This window comes from Megalobrama amblycephala, linkage group LG10 (assembly GCF_018812025.1).
Source record: "Megalobrama amblycephala isolate DHTTF-2021 linkage group LG10, ASM1881202v1, whole genome shotgun sequence".
NCBI lineage: Eukaryota > Metazoa > Chordata > Actinopteri > Cypriniformes > Xenocyprididae > Megalobrama > Megalobrama amblycephala.
In genome coordinates this window covers 30,776,009-30,791,019 of record NC_063053.1, presented here as the reverse complement: position 1 = coordinate 30,791,019, position 15,011 = coordinate 30,776,009, and the positions used below count along the sequence as shown (strand labels likewise).

The 15,011-nt window shown below is 37.8% G+C and overlaps 1 protein-coding gene across 4 annotated transcripts in view; it reads left to right on the top strand.

Annotated features, from left to right (window-relative positions):
• Positions 1 to 15,011, top strand: part of adgrb3 (adhesion G protein-coupled receptor B3) — a 226,121-nt gene that overhangs the window by 116,378 nt on the left and 94,732 nt on the right. For all 4 annotated transcript variants that reach the window (XM_048205753.1, XM_048205754.1, XM_048205752.1 and 1 more), the window contains 4 exons: positions 2,092 to 2,256; positions 8,199 to 8,363; positions 9,519 to 9,620; positions 11,627 to 11,733. In XM_048205753.1, the coding sequence (XP_048061710.1) occupies positions 2,092 to 2,256; positions 8,199 to 8,363; positions 9,519 to 9,620; positions 11,627 to 11,733 (539 nt within the window). The remainder of the gene's footprint in view (positions 1 to 2,091; positions 2,257 to 8,198; positions 8,364 to 9,518; positions 9,621 to 11,626; positions 11,734 to 15,011) is intronic.

Below are 15,011 nucleotides of genomic sequence, written 5' to 3'. Positions count from 1 at the left end.
ACCATACCATACCATACCATACCATTCCCTTCCCTTCCCTTCCCTTCCCTTCCCTTCCCTTCCCTTCCCTTCCCTTCCCTTCCCCATACCATACCATACCATACCATACCATACCCTTCCCTTCCCTTCCCTTCCCTACTTCTCTTGTTATTCCTTCTATTCTACTCTCTTTTCTTTTCTCATCCCACTTTTCTTTTCTCTTTTTGTCTCACCTCTCTTGTTTTTCTCCTTTTTACTTCTCCTTTTGTCTTCTCTTTCTTTCTCGTCTTGACTCACCTCTCTTCTCTTCTCTACTGAGTCATTCTCTCTCTTTTCCAAATCTGATGCCTTCAGTGTTCCCCTGAGCCTCTTGCTTTTCTAGCCGTTCTCTAACCGTAATCAATTTTGTTGTAAATTGAAGACCACTCCACTAATTTGGATGCGGTTGTGAGCCATCGTCCTCCGAGAATGATTTGGTGGAATTAGGCCTGACATGGAAGCCCCTCAATGTTTGATCCTGTCTATAAAGAATCAAAGCTCATCTCACATGGAGGTGGCTCTGGGGAGTAAGCAGCAGCTGCCAGTGGTGGAACATTACAGGATCAATTACGGAATAGTTTATTACATGGGACAAAATGGATGCGCTCACAAGGCTTCTTGGCATGTGGAAAGCAGCCACGTGTGGTGTGCAGTAAAACCCACAAGGCTGAGACAAACATTGTTTCATATTCAACCTAGAATGGAGCTGAAGTAAAAATCACTTAAGCACAATCACCTGTGAATGATAGCCTCTTTAAATATGCTGAGTTTCTATACACTGTAGATGGGTAAATACTGTAACAGATTGTCCAATCTTGGTCAGCTTTGTTTGTCTCATGCTTTAAAAGTCTCGTCCCATTCAGCAAAAAAGAGGCAATTAGCCCCTCTTTACACCTCTGTGTTGTGTTTTGTCGCGTCAGCTCACCCGGAGCTTGTGCTGTTGCCAAATTCTGGCTTGTATATTTTAGTCTGAAGCTTTTAAAGTTGACCTCAGAGCTCACGTGTGAGGAAAAGCCTCCACCGTTTTCAACAGTTTTCTTTTGGATTGGGAGTGGAACGCATTACAAGCACAGAATATTCAGTATAAGAGTAGCTTTTACTGGGTCATGTTGGCTAGTTAACAAGCTATCTAAGGCACTCAGGCAGTATTATTACCTCTTTCCCCGGGGCTAATGGGGTTATTCAGGCTGACAGTAGCCCTAATTCCAAATGTATGTGATTTTCTTCTTTCTTTCTCTCTCTCCCCCTTTCTCTCTGTTTCATATATCATTTCTGTCCTGATCCTGATTACATTCTAATTGAAGCACTCATGTTCAAAAAATTGTGAATTTTTCAATACTAGCAGAAATTATATAAAAGCAAATGTTCCATATATGAGAAGGTTAACCTTGAAAGGTGAAATGTGTCATTTCTATTCCAAACAGAATTTCAAATATAACTAGATTATATATATTTTATAACTAGATATCTTACAGAGATATTTAAGTGAAAACATGAATAGTGCAAAAGCTGTACCACCATGATGCAAGATTGTTGTGTGTGATTGTCAGGGCATTGCTATGCTATGTGATTGCTAAGAAGCGTGGTTGCTAGTCAAAAAAAGTCCCTCTATGTTGTTTTTTTTTTTTTTTTTTCCCATTTTATTTTATTTGCCCACAATCACAACTACTATTGCATAGAAAAGTAATTTTCACCCCTCTCCTTGATTTGTTTAAATGCAATACTAAAGTACTAAAAAGCACTAATTTTATTATATACATTTTATTAGTTAATGCATTCCCTGGGAAGCAAACCCATGACCTCGTGGTTGCAAGCGTTAAGTGTTATATCATGCCCATAGTAGAACCGAGCAAACAGATTGCAGTTCCAATTGGTGCCACTAGTGGCACAGAAATGACATACTTCACCTTATATAAGGACATAGATATGGCAGGTAATTTCGGCTTAATCAGAATATGCAGGACTTAAATGTTCCAAAACTAACTTGAGGAAACTTACTTCTCTCTTCTCTCTGCCATATTTTCTCTTTTCTATTTGGGATGCTGTTTTTGCGTTCTGCATGGGTGCCCACAGTGGACGGGCAGTGGCAGGAGTGGAGTGCATGGAGCGATTGCTCGGTGACCTGTGCCAACGGAACGCAGCAGAGGAAGAGGCAGTGTTCAGCGGCTGCTCATGGGGGATCTGAGTGCAGAGGACATTGGGCGGAGAGCAGAGAATGCTCCAATCCTGAGTGTACAGGTATGACTGAGGTTTCTTCTGAATCTCATTCATTCAAAGGGCAATCTATGTGTATATTTTTCTTTCAGTATCCAACAAAAAGGGAAAAAAGAGAAAGGACAGTTTTAATGTCTCCATGAATTAGTTGATGACTATGTTTATTATTGTCTATTAAAACAGGAAGTTGGATTGAGTCAAATCAAAGACCTTGTAGGTTAATGCACAACTGGTATGAATGGAATTTTTAAGTACTATATTTTATTTTTTTGTATCATAAATTAAAAAAAAATTGTTTTGAGTCTCAAAAGTATCAAAATACATTGTAATTCAGAAATTGAAAAATGATCATCATAGAAGATTCAAAATATGAACAGTATACATAAGTGAAAAGATAATAATTAATAATAATTAAGGAATAATTAAGATTTTTGTTTGTTTGTTTGTTTTTGAAATAAGTTTTTTTTATGGTCACCAAAACATTTATTTGATCAAAATACAGTAAAACATTAATACTTTGAAATATTATACAAGCCAGAATTTGATCCTTCAGAAACTATTCTATTATGCTGATTTGCTGCTCAAGAAACATTTTTTATTATTATCAGTGTTGATATTAGTTATATGTTTTAGTTGTTTAGCTTAATATTTTTGTGGAAACCATAATACTCTACTGTTCAAAATTTTAATGTAAGTAAGATTAAAATAATAATACTTTTATTCAGCAAGGATGCATTAAATCGATCTAAAGTGAAAGTAAAGAAAATTATAATGTTACGAAATATTTCCATTTCAAAAGTGTTTCTATTAGTCAAAGAATGTATCACGGTTTCCACAAAAATATTAAGCAACAAAAACCGTTTTCAATAAATAATTTCTTAAGTAATAATATTTGAGTACCAGCAATAATTGATAAGAATTACAGTACACAGAAGTCACGGTTCGGTACATACCTCGGTTTTGGGGTCACAGTTTGATACGAGTTCGGAACAACAGGGAAAAGCAACAAATCCCCAACGCTCAAAAAAATGAACTTTTAGGGAAGGGTTATAGTTTCACTCAATCCATCCTTGTTCACATTACTTATAAAACCTCATGCACTTAATCTAACTGAGTTGTTCCTACTAAAAGTGAGTATTGTCAGCTTTACTTAAGTGTTTGTTCAGTCAACTTAACATTGCTGAGTGAAACGCACAAATTAATGTTGACATAACTAACTGGGCAGTGGATCCGTAGTTCCCAGCACGCTTTGCAAGTGACTGCATTAGGAAAGTAAATTTAGGGATTAAAGTGTTATTTTATATGCTTTTCAAGTTTATATTAGTGTTTAATGTTCAGTTATGTTGGACATTTAGAGGAGTTTCTGTAATATTTTTAAATTTTGTGGTTACTATTATGCAGAAGAGTGGCGCCTGTGTTTAGTCTGTGAGCAATCATATACACATTTATAGGATGGAATTCCTGCTCAATTAAATTGAGTTTGTTCAACGAGTTATTCTTTTTAAGTGCATTTTGTAGAGCAAATAGTTCATTTAATAAGGTAAATTAAGTCAATAAATGTGTTCACCTTACATATTAAACTTTTATAAATTTAACATAACATTAATAAAGTAAACTGCACATATAAATATTATGTAACAATGACAAATTCAAATGATTTGTATTTAAGAATTGAGCACCAAATCCACATATTAGAATGATTTCTGAAGGATCATGTGACACTGAAGACTGGAGTAATGATGCTGAAAATTCAGCTTTACCATTTCAGGAATTAATTACATTTTAAAATATATTAAAACAGTCATTTTAAATAGTAATAATATTTTACAATATTTCTGTTTTTACTGTATTTTTGATCAAATAAATGTTGCCTTGGTAAGCATTAGAGACTTCTTTCAAATTATTCTGAATTTTTGACCAGTAGTGAATGGAATTGGATACAAGACAAGTCATTATTTTTGTTTCATTTTTACAGGAGAGAAAGATTATACATTTTAAAATCAGTGTATTTACTAAACAAATAGGATAGGATAGTAGGATATACATGTAGCAACAGATATGGAAAAAAACGCCATAAAACTTTGTTTTAAAAACATTGATTTTATCCCCAAGCTAACTATGACATCATTTCAACAGTCAAGAAACTGTTCTATATACTGTGTCAAGCATCAGCTTAAGTCTGTGTTGATAGACCACAGTGGTGGATCTCGCTTGAGAGCGCATGCACAGTATGCCTGGCAGGTAGTTCTTTAAAACACACAGGGGCCCCACAGCATGATTCTTGTAAGCAGCAAGTTTCTTGCTCTATGTGGTTCATGATAACAGAGAGTCTCAGTGAGTTTGAAGCTGCTTACAGGGTGAGACGCGCTATGTTGTAGCATCAAAGCTAAAATGGAAGATGTTTGTTTACTATGTGCATAACCACAGCGCATGCGGATTGGTAAAAATGTTATATGATATTAATATTTATTTTTAGATATGGAATTGAGGTTATATATGAAATATCTATATGTTATTTAAATTGCCTTGCATTGATAAATTGTTAAACATCCAAAATGTAACCAACAGTAATGTCGGCATTGTAATATTTGAATTCTGAATTGTGTGTTTTTATTGTTGTAAATGTTATTTTACTTGCCTATATTTAACCGTGAAGTTGCAGTTATGATATGAGGTTGAAAATGTGAGATATAAAGTCAAAATAAAAAAATAAATAAAGGTCACATTTTACATTAGGTGTCTTTAACTACTATGTACTTACAAAAAATACATCAAAATAAATACAGTGTACTTATTGTGTCCATTTTGTGTTGCAAAACACTTGTGCAGCTTTGTGGGTAAGGTTAGGGACAGGTTTGTTGGTGTGGATAGGTTTAAGGGTGGGTTAAGGGGTAAGGGAAGGGCCAACAGTGTAATTATAGATGTAATTATAACCAGGTATTATTTTATTCATAGAAGTACAATGTAAAAATGTATATACACAATAAGTGCATCAAATGTATCAAATGATTAATTTAGATGTTAGTACATACAGTAGTAGTTAAAGACACCTTATATAAAGTGGGACTGAAATGAAGTCAAAATTATGTGAAATATACCTTTTTATTATATTTAATATAAAGCGGAATTGTATTGCGAGCATTTGCAAATGCAAATCTATTTACCTGAAGATCATTTAAAAAAGAAGCCTTACATATATGATAAAACATAGACTAACTCTGAGGACTTTTTGCTTTTGAATGGTAGAATATTTATTTGCTTGAATGCTTGTGCAAGTTCAGATATTGAGCCTTTTTTTAACTGGACTTTGTGACACTTTTATTGAGGTGCCTTGATTAAAGGCTTTTATATGAAGCTGCGTAGAGGTCAAATACTGTATCTCCCAGTGCTTTTATATGAATTGACCATATTTATTGATTTCAGAGTAACATTCCAGCAGCCTCCACATAGTGTAAATGTTAATGTAAATGTGTCCTTGAACACAAGGTACAGCACAGGTGAATGTTGGTCTACAGGTAAACATGCCCTCTCTTACACATGATTTATAGCACAACTGAGGGCAACATCTGTCTTTTTTCACTTTTCCCTTTCCAGTGCCAAGAAACAATATTTTACTCCGTTCATTAGATGCTCGTAAAACATCCTGAAGCCTTTTAAAACTTTACCATAAAATGTGTTTCGGGACTGGCAAAGTGAGGAAAATTATTATCCCAGTTGTAGGGCACCCTCATGCTCATAAAGCAGAGACAAATATCCCATCATTGCAAGTATCGTGGTAATGATTTTATTAATTAAATCAAGAGCGAATTCTGCCAAAAATCTGGTTTTATTGCATCTCTGGCCTCTAGAGCATGTCAACATGACAAGAAACTGGATGGTTTTTAATGCGCCAAACCCTCCTTTGCAAACGAGTGTGTTTTATAATGTTCCACACTGTACTTCTCATAATTCTTTAACTTTCACGGAAGATGGCTCGAAAAACTTTCAAGAGTGCACATCCACAAAATGGTTCAATGTAATTATCGAGCTTGAAAGATGGAATGTAGGAGAAGATGAACAGAATAAGATGATCCAGACAGTCTGACTTGTGATGCAGCCTAGAATCATAAATCACACTATGTTCATTCATTTGGCCAGATGTCTGGCCACACGACTAATACTGCTTTTTTGTTTCTCCATTTCTGTCACCTGATAAGAGTTTTGGTTCCTTGCCACTGTCGCCTTTGGCTTAGGGTTTAAAAGACTCGTAATATTTAGTAATATTGTTTATTTAGATACACTACTAGATGAGAACAAAACCTCAAATGAATTGAGCTGGATGATGAAACCACTGTCTTCTGCAGAGCGGCTTTATAGCTGAATCAAATTTGTTTCATAATTGATTAATTTTGCAACATTGACAATGTTAGTGAATGGAATTGAATCAACATTGAACTGAATAATGACACTATTGCCTTCTGTAAAGCTGCTTATAGCTGAATTTAACTTTTTCATAATTGATCAACTTTACAAAGTTATTGAACTAAACTAACACTAAAATTATGACACTATTGTCTTTTTAGAACTGGTTTACAGCAGAATTTGAATTTGTCTTATATTTGGTGAAGTTTGCATCATTGATTCTGTTATTTTCCTATTTATTACTATGAAGCTGCTTTGAAACGATCTGTATTTGTAACCCCTCTGGCTCTACCTGCACCACTCCGAGTGGGATTGGAACCAGCGTTTCTGGCATGGAAGGTGGCCGCACTAACGAGGATGCTAGCATCAGTCGCTAGTGTGATACTTGAGGCCAGGGGATTGAGGCTTACTCACGCAGCTCTTATTAGCTGGCCTCCGTTACACTCACCCCCCTAAACCTCACTCCCATCTGGGTCACGGCACCAATGTAACCCCTCCGTTTCTACCTGCACCACTCCGAGCGGCATTCGAGGTGGGTGCACTAACAAGAACACTTAAGACTGCAGTATCTAGCGTCAGTCGCTAGTGTGATTCTTGAGGCTAGGGGAGTGAGGCTTACTCACGCAGCTCTTATTAGCTGGCCTCCGTTACACTCACCCCCCTAAACCTCAGTCCCATCTGGATCACAGTACCAATGTTAACCCCTCCGGTTCTGCTCGTACCGCTCCAAGCGGGATTTGAACCCTCGTTTCTGGCATGGGAGGCGAGCGCGCTAACAAGGACGCTAAAGACCGCTGTATCTAGCGTCAGTCGCTAGTGTGATTCTTGAGGCCAGGGGAGTGATGCTTACTCACGCAGCTCTTATTAGCTGGCCTCCGTTACACTCACCCCCTAAACCTCACTCCCATCTGGGTCACGGTACTAATGTTAACCCCTCTGGTTCTGCTCGTACCGCTCCAAGCAGGATTCGAACCGTCGTTTCTGGCATGGGAGGCGAGCGCGCTAACAAGAACGCTAAAGACCGTATCCTCTAGTGTCAGTTGTTAGTGTGGCTCTTGAGGCCAGGGGAGTGAGGCTTACTCATACTGTTCTTACTAGCTGGCCTCCGTTACACTCATCCCCCAAACCTCACTCTCATCCGGGTCACAGCACCAATGTAACCCCTCCTGTTCTACCCGCACTGCTCCGAGTGGGATTAGAACCGTCGTTTCTGGCATGGGAGGAGGGCACACTAACAAGGACACTAAAGACCACAGTATTTAGCGTCAGTGGTTAGTGTGGCTATTGAGGCCATGGTAGTGAGGCTTACTCACACTACTCTTACTAGCTGGCCTCCGTTACACTCACCCACCCTAAACCTCACTCCCATCAGGGTCACGGCACCAATTTAGCCTCCCTGGTTCTACTCGCACCGGCATAGGAGGCAGGCCTGCTAACAAGGACACTAAAGATTGCAGCCTCTAGCATCAGTCGCTCTTAGTAGCTGGCCTCTGTTAAATATTGTATAAAGTGCTCTATAAATAAATGTGACTTGACAATTAACAGTCTGTCTATCTGTCTTTCAGCTAATGGGCAGTGGAACGCATGGGCACCATGGAGTGGGTGTTCTAAGTCCTGTGACGGTGGTTGGCAGCGGAGGGTACGTGTATGCCAGGGTCTGGCGGTCACGGGTCAGCCATGCGATGGCAGCGGGGAGGAGGTCCGCAGATGCAGCGAGCAGCGTTGCCCAGGTAACCCTGCAAATAATTGAGCCCCAAGAGTAAATTATGTCAGAATAGGCAGAGAGGGATGAATGAGAGACGGATGTGGTAATAATTATCTTTTCCATGCCCGTTTTTGCGCTGGTAATAATGAACATATACCATAATTGTATCTTCCAGCCAGGAATGATCAACACAATTTTGACCAGTAATGGGTATTTAATGTCACATAAATGATGTCATTCTATTCTCAAGTATTAGAAACAGTTTCCATGGAAACAGTGCTTTATGCTCATGCATATACATGTATTTAGGTATGTTACTTGTACAGTTATATAAACTCTGATGTAAATGTTTGTACATATTTGACTGAATTTATCATTCTTATCATAATATATGATAATATAGTTTAATATATAATATTATATAATATAATATAATACAATATAATATAATCTTAAAAATAAAGTTTTCCAAAGGATTTTTTTTACACAATGATGCCATTGAAGAACCAATATAAAAAGTATTTATAACAAAAAAAACTATATAACTATGTATAAAAAAAAACTATATAATTAAACTATAAAACTAATTATGTATGTACATTAGAGACACATTAGGTTCAACATTTTATTTATTTACTTATATTATACGGAGCTCCGCACATGACATGCAGACAAAAATATATATCGTGGTCACAAATTAAGAATTCATTCCCACAACTTATTAATTTGTTCCCTTTTTTTAGTAAATCGTGGCCATGGTGAACTAATTCATTCCCTCGTTTTGATGTAACAAAAATAAGGGAACGATTTGAATTATTTCAATGTGGTCACGATTTAGCAAAACGAGGGAACGAAATATTATATGGTGCACATGATTTACGAATTAGTAAAACGTTCTGATGTATTAGTAAGTCGTATTGTTAATTTGTGGCCACGATATACATATTTTTTCCTGCGTGTCATGTGAAAGGCTCCATAACATTGCAGCAATTATTATAAGGCCACAAATTTTATTTGTGGGCAATGTGAAATTAAATTCTTGCATCATATTCTGATCCCTTTCCCCATTCTCCACCATCATTTACTTGTCCTCTCTCAAATGTCCTATAAATAATAATAATAATTTCCAAAAATATATATAGTTCTACTAAAGATATGTATTTTTATTCCTGAACCATAGCTCCTTATGAAATATGCCCGGAGGACTATGCTGTGTCCATGCTGTGGAGAAGAACTCCCTCTGGGGAACTGGCCTTCAACAGGTGTCCGCCCAATGCCACGGGTAAGAAAAGCCACCACAGTCAGTGGTTGAAGAGCACTCAGCTAAACACAAAGACACAAAGGAAGAATAGTCACAGACGCTTTCAAAAGAAAAGAAAAAAGAACACAGATTATGTTTTTTTGTTCTCCTTTTCTTTTGCAGTGCATTTACTTCAGTGATATTGAAATTATTCATAAATTCGTAAAGGCTACGATGACAAATGTTTCTGACTAGTATGTTCAGCACTGCTGTGACTGCCTTTAAATGGCTTATACTGTGTGTACCTAGAGACTTTTTTGTCATTTGCATACCATTGAACCCTCCAGTATTTTGTCAAATTCTTTGTGAGGCCGCTTTCTGCAGCGGAGACATAAAGGGGGAAAATATAAAAAAGAGAGAAACCGTTTCTCCATATTCTTCTTCGAGATACGCTGTAGAGGCGTCCCCAACTTTTTCTTTTTCTTCTCGGACCGGTGTGAGCCCTACTGATTGTGTTCTGAAAATGGCAGAAGGTGCTGTACTGTTCTCTGTTGAGCTCCTGTAACCTCCTGCTATATCCTGTTGTGAAGATTCTCCAGTACACCACTACAATGTCCTTGAAAGAGCAGGTGCTGGAAGTAAAATAAAAAATGCAGGCACCATGAACTCAGATAACAGCAAGCAGTCCAGTATAACTAGAACTAGGCGAGCAGAGGCTGACTTCAAATGCTTGTATAGATGGATTAATGTCTTTTGTGGATATATTTCTATATGTGGGAGGACTGCCACCATAGGCCCGAATGTACTTTTGTATTTTTTTTATTTTGGGTTGAGAACATTTAATTATACCATTTATACATAAAAGAGACAGTGTGTCAAGCTGTGGGTGGAATTAGTTAGATTTACATTGTTTGTTTTCCGCATAACCCACGTCAAAATTTTCGGGTCATGCAAAAGCACTGGAGTGGGATCTGATGCCAGCAGCATGAAATGCTGGAAAATCTTCATTCATTGTGAGGTTGGAATGAAATTAAACTCCATCCCCATTGCAACGAAAACGAATGAAAGCAACAAAAATCAAACAGCTGGAAATAGTTGAAGCTTTTGGGGAACGATTAATTGGGAATGAAAGGAATGATTGGAGATAAAACATAATGCAGGTTGAGAATGAGAACTCTTCACTTTTGCTTTGTCCTATTTTTGAGCACAAGCGTGATTGGATGAGGTTTGTGTGATCTTCGCGTAAGTGTGCGTGTGAGATTAAATCTGGTTAGACCCCTCTGTGGTGCCGTGTGTTTTAATGGCTAGATCTGAGAATGTCCTCTTTGATCCGGCTCTGTGGGAGTTTTCCGTGATCTGTGGGCTGGATTTCCCTGCTTGGATGCCTCAGCTTGGGGGCAGGCGGCTGGCTGCAGCTGCGTCTCAGGTGGGCCGAGCGTGTTACTCTGTTGGCTGGGTAGCAGGAGGTGGAACCGTGTTGGAACGAGAGCTGATAAGACGTGTGTGGTAGAGGGGTGCGGGTGGGTGTGGTGAGGTGGTTTCAAAAGGCAAGGACGCGTATTTAATGCGATACGGTACGTGTGTGACATGCTCTGACGGATCGGAGGCGAGAAATTTGTGTGCGTTTGTTTATTCGTTCCCACGCGTGGGAGGCAGTTTTGTTGATATCTCAGGTTGCAGGGTTCCGTTCGCAGTCGCCAAAAACAAAAAAGTCAAATTGGTGCATGACAGCTGCCGTCGGTTAACATCGTAATTCTGTTAGCGGGAATTATGATCAGTCTTTTAAAGCATGTAATTACAGTTTCATTTGTTCGCGCACATAGCTATACTGCAGTGGCACATGTGCAGCGCATGTGATCTGGCAACAGCCGCATCTAGATGCTGATGAAGGCTGCTGCTTTTATCCCTGCGTTCCTCTCGCTGAAAGATGTGTGGGCTGGCAGGTGGAATGAAAAAGGAAAAAAGACTTACAAGAACAAGTATAAACCCCTTCTCTGTATCTCTCTCTGTCTCTGTATCTCTCTTTTCTCTCTCCTCCTTCTTTGCAGGCACCACTAGTCGACGCTGCTCACTGGATCACCGCGGGGTGGCCTATTGGGAGCAACCCAGCTACGCTCGATGCATTGCAAATGAATACAGATACTTGCAGCAATCAGTAGGTGCAAAGTCAGCTTCCTGCGCTCTGCTTCTGTTTGTGACGTGCCATAAATTATCCCTGCAGTCGTCACGATCACCCAAACTATTTCCAGCAGTACCTCCCCACCCAGCACCCCAGACCACCACGCAGGTCTGCGAGATAAACTGCTATCATCGGAGAGGCAAATTAAACCGCTAGTATTGCAGTTTTCGAGACCCCGCGTTAATGGAGGACTCGCTCTAATTTCCTATAAAATCCTAAAGATGGCTGTTCCAGCTCCACCGGAGCTTTTTTCTGGGAACGTATACCCGCTGGACACAAATGAATGATTTTCATTCTTTTTGTTTTCAGCTTCCTCTTCTTATCTGAGTCTTTCTCAATTGCAGTACATGTTGTGCTATTGCCAAGTGAAGCTTTAGATGTATCATACACACACACATACGCATGCAGAAAAAGCATAGGGGAGACTTTCCATTGTAGATCTGTATTGGTTTTATACTGAGGTAATGATATTTTCCGTCCCCTAGCTCTCACACCTTTTTGCCTTTTAAAAAATTAATTAAGGCACTATTTATTATTTTTATTAAGTCATTTCCCTTGTGGGGTCTGCTGGCTGGTCAGGTTTTACTGTCCTGTTGGGGGCTTTGGTCAGTGCAAGCAAAACCTGACCCACAAACACACGCACACACACAGGTTTGTTTTTGTGAATTATGGGGACATTCCATAGGCGTAATGGTTTTTATACTGTACAAACCATATTTTCTATGGCCCTACACCAACCCTAACCCATAAACCTACCCATCACAGAAAACTGCACATTTTTACTTTCTCAAAAAAACTCATTCTGTATGATTTATAAGCCTTTTGAAAAATAGGGACATGGGGTAATGTCCTCATAAGTCACCCTCTGCTTGTAATACCTATGTCATACCCATGTCATTATACACATTTGTGTTCTGATATGTCACAAAACACGTGTGTACACACACACACACACACACTCTCACTCTCTCTCTTCTCACTCTCTCTCTCTTCTGTCCCGACTCTTCAGTCTCATTCTTTTGAGACATCATGTGTGACATCATGTCAGCGTGATTTATGCCTGTTTGTTCATTGGCCTGTTGCTATGTGGTGAAGTGTGTCATTTTTTGATACTCCTATCCCAGTTTAAAATTTGGGGCAGATACACTACTGTTCAAACATTTGGGGGTCATAATTTATGCTCAACAAGGCTGCATTTATTTGAAAAAAAAGTGTAAAAACCATAATATTGTGTAATATTATTATAATATAAAATAACTGTTTACTATTTTAATAGGTTTTAAAGGTAATTTATTCCTGTGATGACAAAGCTGAAGAATTTTCAGCATCATTACTCCAGTTTTCAGTGTCACATGATCCTTCAGAAATCATTCTAATATGCTGATTTGCTGCTCAAGAAACATTTCTTATTATTATCGATAATATTTTTGTGGAAATTGTGGTACATTGTTTTTAGATTCTTTGATGAATATAAACCTCAAAAGAGAAACATTTTTTGAAATATAAATCTTTTGTAACTTAAATATATTTGTGATATTTTGAATCGTAAATATATTTACTGTTTATTACTGTTACTTTTTATTTATTTAATGCGTCCTTGCTGAATAAAAATACAAAATTCTTTCTTACCCCAAACTTTTGAATGGTACCTGTGGAAGATAGGATGACTGGTAGTTTTTACACGTACAGTACTTTAGCTTGAGAGTTTGAACAATTTTGATACCTCAAATTGCTCTGCTTGTTGAGGAAAGGTGTTATTTGTGGAGTGCTATTATTTTTGACCAGATTTCCCCCCCTGGTGAATGACAAAATGGGAGAACATGTAGACCATTTAGAACACCTTAGCAACTGCATAGCAACCAGCTAAAACAACCTAGAACACCTTAGCAACTCAACATAACAGTGCTGGGTTAGATACTCTAAAAAGTAAATAATTACTAGTTACTAATTACATTTTCAGCAGTGTAATTAGATTACTGTACTAAATACGTATTAAATATTGCATTACTTATTATTAATTACTTTCTAAGTCCCATATTAACCTTGATCAGTTGAATAATACAAGGATCGATGTGAAACTGCTCTTTTAATTCTTTCAAATAAGTAATGTAAAACTGCATAAATTATTCTTAAATTGACCACTATTTAAAGGTGCCCTAGAATTAAATATTGAATTTATATTGGCATAGTTGAATAACAAGAGTTCAGTACATGGAAAAGACATACACTGAGTTTCAAACTCCATTGTTTCCTCCTTCTTATATAAATCTCATTTGTTTAAAAGACCTCCAAAGAACAGGCGAATCTCAACATAACGCCGACTGTTACGTAACAGTCGGGGTGTACGCCCCCAATATTTGCATATGCCAGCCCATGATCAAGCCATTAGACAAGGGCAGAACGTCTGGATGTGCACAGCTGAATCATCAGACTAAGTAAGCAAGCAAGAACAATAGCGAAAAATGGCAGATGGAGCAATAATAACTGACATGATCCATGATATCATGATATTTTTAGTGATATTTGTGAATTGTCTTTCTAAATGTTTCGTTAGCATGTTGCTAATATACTGTTAAATGTGGTTAAAGTTACCATCGTTTATTACTGTATTCACGGAGACAAGAGAGCCGTCACTATTTTCATTTTTAAAGACATGCAGTCTGTATACTGCATAAACACATCTTCATTCTTTATAAATCTCTCCAACAGTGTGTAATGTTAGCTTTAGCCACGCAGCATAGCCTCAAACTCATTCAGAATCAAATGTAATACATCCAAATAAATACTATACTTACATGATCCGATGTATGCAAGCAGCATGCATGACGAACATCTTGTAAAGATCCATTTTGAGGGTTATATTAGCTGTGTAAACTGTGTTTATGCTGTTCAAGGCAAGTGCGAGCTCCGGGGGCAGGGGAGCACGAGAATTAAAGGGGCCGCAACCTATATATCTGTGCATAGTTAATGATGCCCCAAAATAGGCAGTTAAAAAAATGAATTTAAAAAAATCTATGGGGTATTTTGAGCTGAAACTTCACAGACACATTCAGGGGACACCTTAGACTTATATTACATCTTTTAAAAAGAAGTTCTAGGGCACCTTTAAAGGGAGAAGGATACATTAAAAACATACATTGTATCATTAGACATTAAATTTTCATATTAAATCCACTGTTGTTTTATATAGAATTATACAGTATTTAATGCAATTACATCAGAAGTAAATGTATTTAAAATACAGAAAAATCAAG